Source organism: Uloborus diversus, chromosome 4 (assembly GCF_026930045.1).
Source record: "Uloborus diversus isolate 005 chromosome 4, Udiv.v.3.1, whole genome shotgun sequence".
Taxonomy (NCBI): domain Eukaryota; kingdom Metazoa; phylum Arthropoda; class Arachnida; order Araneae; family Uloboridae; genus Uloborus; species Uloborus diversus.
The window spans coordinates 49,780,080-49,794,800 of record NC_072734.1 but is presented as its reverse complement, the minus strand read 5'-3'; the positions used below and the strand labels follow the sequence as shown (position 1 = coordinate 49,794,800).

At 36.6% G+C, this 14,721-nt stretch overlaps 1 protein-coding gene across 1 annotated transcript in view; it reads left to right on the top strand.

The window, feature by feature from the left end:
- Positions 1-14,721, top strand: part of LOC129220562 (pancreatic triacylglycerol lipase-like) — a 31,162-nt gene that overhangs the window by 3,931 nt on the left and 12,510 nt on the right. Inside the window, exons 3-5 of the mRNA XM_054854992.1 lie at positions 3,793-3,939; positions 12,896-13,016; positions 14,095-14,220. Coding sequence (XP_054710967.1) covers positions 3,793-3,939; positions 12,896-13,016; positions 14,095-14,220 — 394 coding nt within the window. The remainder of the gene's footprint in view (positions 1-3,792; positions 3,940-12,895; positions 13,017-14,094; positions 14,221-14,721) is intronic.

Here is a 14,721-nt window from a genome sequence, read left to right as displayed (position 1 = left end):
TTATTCTTATAACCATATATAACTTTAGAACTTCTTATTCCAAAAATAGTTAAATGATCTCTTTTAATATATATATATTTTTTTAATTTTCATTAAGTCTGCTTTGAAACAAATAGGTTTTTATTCTTTTAAAAAACATTTCTATTTTTAACAACTCATTTCACTGAATATTGCAGTTGCGTGTATTTCTTTCTGTATAGGAAATTTATTTTAAATGATTGCTTCATGTTTTATCGTATTAGCTTCAAAACGATTAACTAGTGTTATTTTTGTTTGACATTTAGTGAAAAAGATATGCAGGAATTTAATTGCAATTTTAGCTTTCTGAAAAACGGAATAATCATCTGGCTGTAGTCATTGACTGCACGAACTAAAATTTGTCAGAAACGATATCTAGTTTCTGTTTTTTTTTTCCGCTAAATTGTTTTAGAAATTTCTCTTGAAACTCATCTCAATTGGAAGAAATTGATTGCTATATACCAGACAGCCCGGTTATCACATCCAGGGACTGCAATTTTGTTCTTATTGGAACTCTTCAGTCTTGAATAATGAGTAACCGACTGTCTAGTATATTGGATGTAGTTTTGCTTTATCCATGGCTTAGGGTCGGTAACCTACTGCTGAATCTTCAAGCATTGCCTTCGATTCACGAGTCAAATCGCACCATGCTACAGACACTCGATGGTGAGATAAATTTACTTTATTTACCAGTTTGTTGGCGCTCTCAGCTTCAATGAGATAAGATCTGCCTATAGCTCGGTTATTCGGTTATTCCCTATTCCAGGCTGGTGAGTTCTAATAAGAACGAAACTGCAGTCTCTGGATGTGATAATCGGGCTGTCTGGCATACTTCATGTACTTCTGTCTTACCCTGGCATAGGGACGTAACTTACTGCTAAACATTTACATAATTCACGAAAGAAAAGCAAAAATTTAATGTAGGTATTTGAAACATCATAAGACTAAATGATTTTTTACCAACTTAATCTTCTCAAATATTTCTGCAAAAGTAATAACGTAACATATATTATATAAACATTTGTTGCATTCAACTGATTAAAAAATCTTGGTTTATACAGCATGAAAAACTAACAATGCATTTTAGCATATTCTCCAATGGGGTCGTTTCCAAAATTTTAAAAGTATTTTTTTTCTGAAAAAGCATGCTTAAAAACATAGGATCTGATCATTTTTTAAATAATTTATTTAAGTTTAATATTAAAAAAATACTACTTACATCGTTGCGCTTTCATTGTTTACACTTCTGTCGTGTGACATCACAAATGATGAAATGCCATTCAATGTTGCCTTTCACAGAATAAAATATTTAATTCGCATCTTTACTCACGTGTATTGGCAACGATATTGTTGGTAGCAAGCGCAGAGCGCAATTTTAATTCGCTGCTTGATTATCATAACGTAGAAACGTAGTAGAAAGATGCGCAAAAAATTAATTAAAAAAAAACTGTTGGGAAAATGAAAGTATTTTCTGGGTCCATGTAATGTTTTTTGCTTATTCTATCCATTTCAATGACTAAAAGTAGTACTTTTGACTGAAGGAAACCACCCTATTTCGCCTTAACAAAAAAAAAAAATGTTTTGCTCTGGAAAAAAGACATGTTTTGATCAATTCTTCATTATTTTGAAACACGTTTAACCTGAACAAAACGCCTTATTTTCGAAAGTATGTTCATTACAAGAATGAACATGTCACCCAAAAAGGCATCATTCATACAAATCCTTTTAAAAACATAATCATTTGCGGAAAAAATGTCATGGAAGCGGAAGAATAATTTTCTTCGAAGATGCTGGCGGAATCAAGGCGTTTATCAAATTGCGAGCAGATGGCAGAGAGCGAAATACGTTTATCTCTAATGCATTCTTCCGTGAAAATTAATGGTTTCACTTCGACAACTATTTGTTTGCCGTTAATTTAGATGTGTTTTCTCATAAAGAAAAATATGATTTTTGATGCTGCTGTTCCCGTTCTGATGGGCTTTTTTGGGAGACTGATGGTGTTATTTTGAAAGTTTTCATTTTCCCTGAAAGTGGTTTTCCGGAACTATTTTCTGAATCGTGGAGTTGATTTTTAGAGGGATAGTTGATATTATTGAAAACCGTGGCCTTTATTCTATTACATATTTTTTTGAGAGTAATTACTTTAGTCAAATTTGAATTTTAAAGACTCTGCTTTTTTTTTCTAATGAACCGATTTTGGGGACTATTGTCCTATTTCGCATTGGGTTTTTTAAGGAGCTATTACATTATTCAGATAAGTATTTTTAGAAATACCCATTTGATTAGTATTGAGGAAGTGTTGCTATCCGTTTAAAAGGTTTTTGAGTGGCTGTTGACGTCTGTCTAATACATATTTTAGAGGATCATGATATGATTGCAATAAGAACTTTCGGGGACTGTTGTCCTTATCTGAGAATTGTTATCCTTATTTAAATGAGGACTTGTAGGGTTTAACTAGTTCTTGGTGTTAACTACTTTGCATTATTTATTTTGGACATAGTTTTAGACGTGCGTTACTGGACTTCGGTCTGTTGCCCTGGAATGAAATTATGCAACAACCAAGAAAACTAGCTTACCGTCAGCAGTCTGATGGTGATTGTTATTTTTAGGGAGAGTGTTAAGTTTATTTAGGAAGTTTTCCTTATTCGAAATAGAATTTTTCATATTTAATGAGATTTTTGAGCAATCACGATTGCTTATTGTCCTCACTTGACCGTTCTTGGTGTTTAGTTCCTTTTTCAGCTTGGACCAGGCACACCAGCACCACCGCCCACCAGCCTCTGTAGGCGCGGCTGTCCCCCCGGTCCTGAGCTATCCGCTTCTCTTGTTCGGAGGCGTCCATGTCCTACACACACGCACGCTTACACACACACACGACTTCACACACATGCACACTCACACGCCTACGTGCATAAACACAGGTCAACGCATACACACAATTATGCACACGTAACCGCCCAGGAAGAGGGGCTGGCTTGGGGGGACACAGTAGCCGTTTCTAGAAACAATAACGGGCAGGAGCCGTTTCTAGAAACAATAACTCCAATGAGTAGGGTCCTGTCGCAGTTCGTGATTGCAAAAACCTTATTTTTAATTCAAAATTTCGGAATTCAATTTTTTTTTTTTCCTCTTGAATTCGAATGGGATTTTTTAAGGATTAACTTATTTTAATCAGTTTTTTTTTTTTGGAACTGTTTTTATTACTCTAACGATAATTTTTCAAACGAATTCTCTTCTTTTGCTTCAGACTGAGTATTGACCATTTGTTAATTGGCCTGAGTTTTTTCTCTCCAAGGAATAACAGCTTACTTCAGATAGCGCAGATTGGAATTGTTCAGGACGGTTGTTATTATTCACAAATATTAACTAAAATGCTTCTTCTTTACTTGGGCCCTGGTGTTGAATATGTGTGACTTGACATCCCTTTTTGTTTTCTATTTATCCCGTGCAACGGCAGGGAACGCAGCTAGTACGTAATAAATATCTACTCAGAATTAAAAAATGAGGAATGTATAATGATGTGTGTAAAACCACAAATAATAGAACAGTTTTATTCAAATAAAATAATATATTAATTTCAACAATTTGCTGAATCTTGTAATGCATTTTTAAATATTTAAAATTGATGCAAAATATTAAAATTAGCAAATTTAGAATAGTGATTTACCTTTTTTCTTATTTTGGCAACAGATCATTGGATTATTTAATGATTGGACTTATTTTGTTAGAAGTAGCATAATTTTTAAAGGTAATCTACATTGATTTTTTTTACAGAAAATAAAAGACGCACTTCTAAAGAACGGCCAATATAATGTCATTTTGCTTTACTGGAATGAGATCAATGGCAGTCCATATCCTCAAGCAGTTGCCAACGCCCGTGTGGTAGGAGCACAAGCTGCAAAGCTAATCAAGTTATTAACGGTAAACCAGTTACTTTTGTATAAGCTTTCAAAACCGGTTTTGCCCTTGGCAACTGAACAGAAGTCACCACAAATTTATCGGTTTTCCCCCCATTATTTATTTATTTATTTATTTATTTTTTCTCACAAGCATTCTATCTCAGTTTTATCGTCCAAAGCATGAAAAGAATGTCAAGTCCAATATTTTACTACTGTTTGTATGGAATTGAAAATGCGTTTCTTTGGATGTCTCAAAAACTGATCTTTGTGGATGTTGCTACTTTCCTACTCACGGCAGTGTAATCAATAATAATTTTGACTTCAGTATATGTAAATACGCTATGCACCAATAAAATAGAGTCTTTAATGCAATTTTTTGGCTTGAGTTTAGATATAAGGATATACTGTTGATATAATGGATTTATCGCTATTGGAAACTTATGATTTTTTATCTTGGCAGCACTCTACATGTGAGGCGGTGAGAAGCAAAGGGATGTAAGTGGCAAAATTAAAAATTTGGAGATAACCAGTACTCATGGTAAGTGAACCTCTTCTCTGTCTTATGGCAAGAGATGGTACTAGTAGCCCTGGTAGTTATTGCTATACAGCATGAGTTAAAAAAAAAAACAATGAAAGCCTACCTCGGATGTTACTTTAAACGCGTTTTACTCAAAACTTGAAAATGTCCACTTACATCCCTTTGCTTCTCACTGCCTCATGTGAGGTAGTGAGAAACAAAGTGATGTAAGTGCTAAAACTAAAAATTTAGAGATGATCAGTAAAAATGAAAGGAGAACCTCTCCCATGCATTGGTGCAAGAGATAGTACTATTAGCCCTTGTAGACGCTGCTCTGCATCATGATTTAGAAAAACGTTTCAATGAAGGCCCTGAAAACTTGAAAATGTCCACTTACATCCCTTTGTTCATCACTGCCTCATATGTATTGCAATCCTAGGTTTTTCGCCATATTTGAGGAAATTAACATAGAAGATATTTGATTAAAATTAAATACTTTGAGCTGAAGATGTTATAAAAAGTGCAACTGAAACGTTAAGAAGGCTGACCGGTTTCGAAAGCAATCGCCTCTTCCGTTAGTTCCTATAGCTGTGAAAAAAAAAAAATCTTAGCAAGGAACTGACGAGGAGGGCGATTGCCTTCGGAACCGATCCGCCTATTTTACCCTTTTTATCTTCGCATATTGACGTGTCAATTAAAAAACATAAGCTTTTAATTTTACGAGACCATACTTTTTAATTATCTTTAATTGATTTTTGAAATATTACGCTTAACTATTTGGAGGTAAGTTGCGCTAAAACAAAAAGCTGCCGATTGGATAAATATAACAGATGTTGTTAAAATATGTTAATATATTTTGGTGCGTACTTACTCTAATGTAAGCACCAAAATATAGCAAAATTAAGTTCTAGCGTTTGATGGCCGCAAATCACCATCATTTTGCGCTGCAGAATTTAGATCAAATATTTTACGCACACAAAAATCGCATATAATAAAGAGCAGTACATTCTTTACGAAAACACAAAAAAGTATATTGCACTCAATTATTGAAAACCGCTGAAGGGATTATGATGAATTCACATCAATAGGGAAGTTGCAACCTATTAAATGTTCATATTTTGACTATTGGACATTGTTAATTGACCCTCAAAACTAAAAAATTCACCATCGCCGAATTTTAAAACACCGTGATTGATTTTTAATGAATTTTTAAAAATTCACGCGCAAAAGTGCGCTCTTCTGAAACGTCACGAGCTAACGTCACAGGGCACTAATGGGCAGCCTTCCAACGAAGATCCCTTGTTTTCGCTACGGACATTTTGAGCGCGCTGATATTTTTATTTTTTAGAAATTCAATAATCCTTTTGAACACACTATGGGGACCGGATTCGTTAAAGCACAATCTAATAATCTTCCTCAAGTAACATCAATGATGGTATTCGAATATTTCAGAGAGGACGAGAGGTTTAATGTTCCAGAAACGCGAGGAGTTAAATGCGAGGAGGTTAGCCTTACGTTTCGTCTTCTAAGCCAACTGCACGTCCTTCGGCTTCTCGTGCGGCGGAAGAGCGCATGACGTCACAACCTGTGCCATTTGACGTCACAATCGCTGAACTTTAAAAATTAATTTAAAAAAAACTACTTATCGTATCGCAAAACTTTTTTCACCTATGATGTTCATACATGTTACTCTGTCATACAAAAATAAAATTGAAACATCGAAGACTTCCCTATTGCGACTGCTACAAAAAGTTAGTAATAGGCTTTCAGCTTTGGTCATTGATTCTAGTTAATTAAATTCATACTTCCTCTTATTGCCAATCACTTGCTCAATGGCATTTTTGTTTTTATCAGAAAAAATTACTTTCATACAGATGGCCGTGATTTGTTGAATGCTATATGACGTCATGGGAAACACGTAATTATGCGCTGTTACCTTCGTTTCATATAAACAGACCAATTTTGTTCCTATCAAATTAGTATAAATCCTCCGTAAGTTCTTACTGAATGGCAGTTGTGCAGCTTGGATACGTCCCTTTAGTGATGGGCATAATCGAGATCTTTTGATAATCGAGATCTCGGGAATCGAGTACTTCTGATAATCGAGTGATTGATAATCGAGATCTTTTTAAGTCGATCACTCGAGTGATTGATAATCGAGATCTTTTGAAATCGAGAACTCGAGAGATTGACTTCTCGAGATCTTCCGAATCGAGTACTCGAGCGATTGACTTCTCGAGATCTTTGAAATCGAGTACTCGAGCGATCGACTTCTCGAGATCTTTTGAATCGAGTACTCGAGCGATTGACTTCTCGAGATGTTTTGAATCGAGTACTCGAGCGATTGACTTCTCGAGATCTTTTGAATCGAGATCTCGAGATGTTTTAAATCGAGATCTCGAGATGTTTCAAATCGAGATCTCGAGACGTTTGAATCGAGTACTCGAGTAGTTCATTTTCTGAGCTTTTCCAAAATTGAGTTGACTACTCGGGGGTGCCCACTAAAAGGGGGTGGGGCATGGCGCAGCCTGTGCAACTAAAATTTTTAGAGCCGGTATTTTGAGAAATTTTTTTTTTAATCTCATTTCGGGAGGGGGGGGGGAGAGCTCTTTCTAGACGGATGCTCCGTAACATTTGAGAGGGTGCGCCATCGCCCTGCGAAAGGGGGGAGGTGGACTCCCTTGACTTCAGATGAATTCCCGAGTTGTTTTGGCAGAGATGCGCTCGAGATAGGAATGTGACATTTAGCCTACCATTTAGGGGTATAACAAGGGGTGAACCCTCCTGGCTTTTAGAAGTTTTAGGTTAAGTTGGGGGGGTATTGACACCCCTCTTTTAGAAGGGGAATCAATACCACTCCCCCCAAATTCCATGAAAAATTCTAGTTTTTACATTTAAGTGGGTATAGTTTTTTGTTGTTTTCCGATAAAATGAGCAGATACACCTTTTGTCCCCTTACCCTCCGGTAAAGTTCGAAATGCAAGCTTGTTTTAGGGGGTCGATTCGATAGATTTTAGTCTTCATTTTGGGGTCGCAATCCTTGGGGGATGCAGGTTCGACTAGATTCCCTGTTAGCTTGTCAGAAACTAGGAGCTCAGCATTTGGGCGACTGAGTGATTTATTCGAACGGCTATGCATTTAAACTAATGATTTTCAGTTATCACGTGATTATTTCGAATGGTTTCGGCCTCTCAAACACAAAGTTAATAATGTAAACAAGTAGGGGAATATAGTTGCTCTGCGCAAAAGTACTCATTCTTTCCTAGTTTATAGCTTTGCTTTTTTTTTTTTTTTTTTTTTTTGATGTTCTTGTTGAGAGTAGTTACGTATATTTATTTATCTGACTAATGCATGAGGAGGGAGTGTAAAATATTTCTGATTGCGTTTCCCAGAGGATTGGGATTCCCTTCGCATTGAAAAGTGTACAAGTGTGGTTTGAAGTGCATTGAAGTTCATGATTATTTTTTTTCTTTCTTGATCCGCTCTTTTTTATTTTTCAATATGCAATGACAGTAAAAGTGTTGGGAATGAAGTTGAAATGTTTCTGAGTGCATTAAAAAGAAATATTGAAGTTTGTCGTGTGGGATTAATTTTAGCTTCCACTCTTCGGCCCAATTTTTAAATAAAAATTACATTTTATACAGATTTTTTTTTTTTTTTTTTTGAAATTCCATACGCAAGATATTTGTGACTTCTTGTGTGCGTAGCATTTATTTTCGCGTGAGTAGTTAAATTTAAGTATTTTGCTTGTTTTACTCGCTTCTGTTTATGTCATATTCCTTATAGTTTCATAAATGTTGATTAGTATATTATTTACTCAACTTAAAAATTTTCAGTCAATTAATGTGCTGATTTTATGTTTTTTTTTTTTTTTTTTGCTTTGTAAAGTTGAGGCAAAACTGCTGAAAATGCTTAGGCTCGCAACTGTCCATTTCGGAACTTAAGGTTCCATAGCTACGTTTCATTTTCCGTGCGCTGGTCCTCAAAATGGTTGAAATTGATTGTCAAGTTTCTCTGAAAAGCAGATTACGTATTCGGTTTTCAAATCATCCGAGATGCTCGATAACCGAGCATTCCACAACAAACAAAATATTATACAAGAGAGAGCGCGGGGGAGGGGGGTAAATGGCGCAGACCGCGCCATTGAAGTTTTGAAGAGGAGAGGGACCCGCTTAATTTATTTTTATGACCTAAAATAAATTAAGCGGGCTTTAATTTATTTTAGGGGGTTCAACGTCGCATTTGAGGGATGAGTACCATCGCCATAGGGGGGGGGGGGGGGGGCACCACTGCATTATAAACACCTTGCGTTTAAACATTTCATAAACGTTTTAACATGGCTGCCACAGCGTTAACAATCGCTTTAAAACGTTTACTCAACGAAGTGTGCTCTCTGAGTAACCCCATTCGAAAAAAAGCAGAAGCAATTATGTATTTGATTCAATAACCTTATAGAATGACAGGGGTGACACATTTGAGAAGCAATTATTTGATTCTAAAACCTTATAGAATGACAGGGGTGTCCGTCCGTCCCTGTGAGCAATGGCGCACTTTTTATGACAATCCCCCCTCCCCCAAGAAACGATAATCCGAAAAAGGGCTAAGACTACATTAAATTTTCAATTACACGGTTTGTACCATACCGGTCAAGGGCTCCCATATGCAAAATTTTAAGGGTGGGGGCTCAGATATTTTCCCCATGGTTTAATAGGATATTTTCCCCATAGAAACCGATTTAAGTACAGATTAGAGTTATTAAAATTTGACATTTTTAATAACTTATTGGTTAATTGCTGGAGAAGAAATGATTTCACATTTTTGCAAAAAAAAAAAAAAAAAAAGTACTGAAAGCAAGGATGTCCTAATTTCAAAGAAGGGGGCGGGGGCTTGAGCCCCCACTTGCCCCCTGCTCTCTATATAGAAGCCCTTGATACCGGTTAAATATATTTTTAAGTTTAACAACTCTCAATTTTAAACCTGCTAGTGTCACCCAATGACTTGCCCATACTATCATTATCCCTCACTTTTTAATAAAAATTGTACATACGTACGTATTTAATCTTAATAACTGTCAAGTTCAAAACAGTATGGAAAGCGTTTCTCAATCCTTTGTTTCAAGATTTCACCACCGGATCACACCAGGGGCGGATACAGAAAACCATTTGAAGGGGGTGGGGGTCATGCTGAAGAAAGCCCTCCCCCATGAACGAAATTCCCGTTTTAAGTACGAAAAAATTCTGAAACTTTTTTGGGGGTCAATAAAAAGCCCCTAATTGGTCAGGAATAAGGCACATAATTGGGGATAAACGTTGCAAATTAATTTCATAAGCAATAAAACAAAGTAGTAGTTCAAATATTTTGAACACAAATAAAATATATAATAAATTATATATTTTATTTGTGTTAAAATAAAATATATAATTATTTGAACACAATGTGTACGGATATTATTCTCGAGAGTTCCGGGGAGGGGGGGGGTCATGACCCCCACGACCCTCCATTGTATCCGCCACTCACACAACACATGCCCCTCCATAAATCGGCGCATTTGATAATTAACAATTTTCGTACTAAAAATATCGTTCGATTATTAAGGAATCTCTCAATTATAGAAAATTCGAAGCCAAACATTCAACTATTACCCCATTCGAATAAAGCAAGAGAAAAGCAATCATTCGATTTTAAAAATCATTCCAAATCTATATCCATTCCAAGAGCAAAGAGCACCACCTGTGAAGCTCTTCCCCCAAGAGCAATACCCCCAAAAGAGACGAAATCATCTAAAAATTACAATCCCGCAGTTTACGTCAAAACTCCCCCCCCCCCCCCCTCCTTTCTTATTTGCACCCATAGAAATGAATTACACGAGAAGTTAACCACTTGTTTTATTAAGAAATAACTAAGTACCTTTGTGCCGAGAAGTAACATGAAATAACAAAGTTTTTTATCCCAAATATACAGAGTACTGCAGAAACGTGTTTTGGAGTTTTAAGGTACCCTTTTTTCAACAAAATAGTAAGCTTTTACATATAAGGGGCAATTCCTTTGTTACGTATGGGTGATTTTGGCCATTTTTGGCCCCTTCCCCCCATGTAAGGGTACGTAAGGTTTTTCAAACCCCTCCCCCTATTCTTACGTAAGATTCCATTTCGTTTTTCGAAATAATGAAATAACTAATCTAATATCACTGGAATCGAAATTTAATTCACTATTTTTAAATTAAACCTTTTTGTGTGAAAAAATATTTACTAAAAAGTTGGAATCTAGACTGAATGTGTTTTCGACATTTTTTTTATATGATGTAGTTAAAAATAAAACATGCCATACATAGTGCAAGCCTTTTATTATGTTTTACATAATTAATTCTTCGTAAAACAAATAACAGTCATCCTAATACGTTTTTATTTTCCAGACGCAAATAAAACATCGGCTTGGAAAATATTGCGTAAGAATGCGTTTGAACCCCTCTCCCCCCCCCCCCCAAAGTATGTAGACATTTTTGCAACCCCACCCCTTCGGGAACCTTACGCAATTAATGAATGGTCCGTAAAGACATCCAGTAATGTCCTTACATCCACAATCTCACTATTTTGCGTTGAAAAAAGGGTTCCTTGAAACCCCGAAACACGTGTCTGCAGTGATCTGTATATTTGGGCTCTAAAACGTTTGTTATTGCCTATTACACTTGTATCATTACCCAATCGTATAGTCGAAGGTGAACGTGAGGGGGAAGACGTCCCCTCAGGTTTTCAACTTAAGTATTCCCCCTTTTTACCTGAACTATAATTTTAATGCCTCTCAAGTTAGAACCTTATAAGCGCCTCCAACATTTACTTCCACCACCGGGACACACAACACATGTCTCCCACAGACCCGTCCATGTGTTCATTCATTAACACCTTTCGCTCAAAACATATCATTAGACTACCAAGCATCCCCAAAGAATCATTTGATAATCAAGCATTTAACAATATACATTCAATTATAACACTATTCGAATGAAACATTCGAAAGGCAATTATTTGATTGTAATACCATTTAAATGGCAAGGGTATCTATTCCTCAAGTGTGCTGGCACACTTTTTAAAATTAGGGATCCTCTCTCCCCCTCAAGAAGGACACTCCCTAAAAAAGTCTAACGTCCATTAGAAATTTCAATGGCGTAGTCTGCGCAATGACCCACTACCCCTGTGGGCTCCTCAGCGCAGCCCGTCTTTCTGGGGGAAATATTAAAAGGTTTCAATGCAAATTTTTTCAGAAGACAGAAAAAAACCATGCTCATTCATAAGTAAAATCATTAACTTTTCAAAGCCAGCCCTTTGACCGCCTAAATGACGGATCCGCCCCTGCAACTAAAACACTTCAGAAGCAAGGGTGCCCACCCACCCTGAGGTCAAGCCCCCCCCCCACCCTCAATATCGCAGAGACCTCTCCCCAACAAATAAGAAAAATACCCCTTAACCCCCCCCCCCCCCAAGTGTCAATAGCACAGTCTGCGCCATGACCCCCCCCCCCCTCCCTAGGTGGGCACCCTTGTCAGAAGTCAACTATATTGAGAGGTTCATTCGATTATCAAATCGATCGAAGAATACACTGCTCGAGTGATTGAGATCTCGAGGACTCAAGATCTCGAGAACTCAATATCTCGAGAACTCAACATCTCGAGAACTCAACATCTCGAGAACTCAACATCTCGAGAAGTTCAAAGCGAGAACTCGAGCAGTTGATCGCTCGAGCACTCGGAAAGTGACAATCGAGAACTCGAGAAGTTCATCGCTCGAGAACTCGAAAAGTGATAATCGAGAACTCGAGAAGTGATAATCAAGAACTTGAGATACGATAATCGAGTACTCGTGGTAATCGAGTTCTCGAATGATCTTGAATAATCGAGTGATTCGATTATGAGAACTCGATTATGCCCATCACTACGTCCCTTGCAGTAATTTCAGAATTAAGACAAGGGGGTAAACAATTGTAATTTGACATGGACAAGGCAGATGTGCGATTGGACAGGGAGAAGTGGGTGATTTGTTTGTTTTACCTCTTTTAGCCGCCATTGGCCGGAGATTGCAGCGCTTCTTGTGCAGTGCCCGCCGCTTATATGACTCACGTTTATTCTAAACAGTTTTGATTCCACAAAGCAGCTGATTCAATAAAACACTGATTCAAAACGGCTAGTTCCATAAAGCTGGATTTTGTTTGGTTTTTGACGATGTGATTCCCATGAAAGTGGTTGATTCAACTAACCGGCGCCCTCACTAGTTTATTTGAATTGCGAATTTAATTTACATTAGCATTTTGGGAAGGTAAATGCAACATACAACAAAATATACGAGAATCTATTTTGTGAATCCAACTCCCTTAACTGTCGGAAACTATTAGTGAAAAAATAGTCTCAAATTAGCGTTTTTTGCCAAGTGAATGCATAATTCAAATACATATACATGGTGCAACATTCTAGGACTATCGTGGAGTCACAGGTGATACAATCCACATTATTGGTCACAGTTTAGGAGGACAAATGGCAGGTTGGATTGGTGAGACTCTTCACAAATCTGGAGTGTCAGTAGGCAGGATAACGGGTACGTATTCGCTCTCCCTTTTTCGGAATTTTTCATTCTGTTAAAAATGTAAGCTATACACATTGTTTTAAAAAGTGTTAACAGAACAAGGTGACTTACGGTACCCATGAAACCTAAATATAAGGGAATGTGGAACACACAAGTTCAATGTCCTTAGAGTTACTGAACAAACTGTACAAGTTCAAGTTCAGTTACTGTACAAGTTCAGCGCCCTTAGTATACTGTCTGGCTACGGTTGCCATGGAATTGGCAAACGTCCAGTTAAGATGAGTCTGTTTGAAAGAGGTAAAACAGTAAAAAATTGGCTAGTGTGTTTTACTCATTTTAGTGTGACCCTGCTTAATTTAATTTAGAGACTATGGCAATCTGCAAAAGCTGGCATCCTTAAAAACTAAGAGATGCTTCTATTTCGGCGTGCAAATTGGATGTTTGCCTTTTCATCTCATCGGTGGTCAGACAATACTCCGATTTATGTTATTTAGCCATAGGTAGACAACTTTCAAGCACTTGAAAATTTCCTAAATATGCTCTGTAAAAGCCCATATTTTGGCGAGAAAATTTTTCGTAAGGTTTAAATTTTCGCGAGTACGACGGGCTTGCGAAAATTGCGAAATTTAAACGCTAGCAAAAATAAGTCTTTTACAGTATTCATGTACATGTATGCAGAAAAAAGGTCACTTACAGAGAATCCCAACGACGCTCCCCCAAATAAAACAAATTCAACGTTTGGTTCGTCGTTCGAACCAACGCCCATTGAATAACGCCCATCAGAAATTTAGTGTAGTTTTTTTGATATAAAAATGTAAAATTCTGTCAAAAACTCCAAAGGATTTTAAAAATTAAAACTCTTCCACACTTTTACATGAGAAAGTACGCACATTTAAAACGCTATTATATAAAAGGCAAACTTGCGTCTATAATATCTTTTACCATGAAACCATCAACACCATTCCTTAGAATATTTTCAAAATTTCGATTTCTTAGCACATTAAAGTTTTAAGAAGTAAGCTCAGCCTTTTCTGAAGCTGCTGGAGGTTTTTCGTAGTATGACTTGTTTTAACTCGTTTCTTGATCTTAGGACTAGATCCCGCTGGTCCTTACTTTCGTGGCGATGATCCAATCGTTCACTTAGATCCGACTGATGCAGACTTTATCGATGTAATACACACAGATGCTGGAGAATATATTGTAGGTGTCACTGCAGGTAAGCATTTTCTTTGTTTTAAAGAATGAACAATGAGCATGATAACTTAAAATTCAGTTACATAAGAAATTTTACGAAAATTTTATTTTATTAAAAGCTTTTGATTTTTTATTAGATCAGAGTTCCCCCAACTTTTCTGCTTTAAGATCCAATTTTCAGAAACGCACTTCATAACGACAAAGTTTAATTTCAGTGCACTGAAAGTTTTTGATCACTGTCAGTCTTGCTAAAGCAAGTATTAGTGATTCCAAGCCCTAATCATTCGAATAAACGGGACATTCGATTATGCAAGAAAATAATATATTATCAGACGTGATAACTTCATTAATAATTCCAAATCAGTATTTATTGCTAATGGGGTCGTTTTCAAAATTTTAAAAGTATTTTTTTCCGAAAGAGCATGCTTAAAAACATAGGATCGGACCATTTTTTGATAAATTTGTTTACGTTTAATATTTTTAAAAAATTACTTAAATCAGGGCGTTTTTATTGTTTATGTCT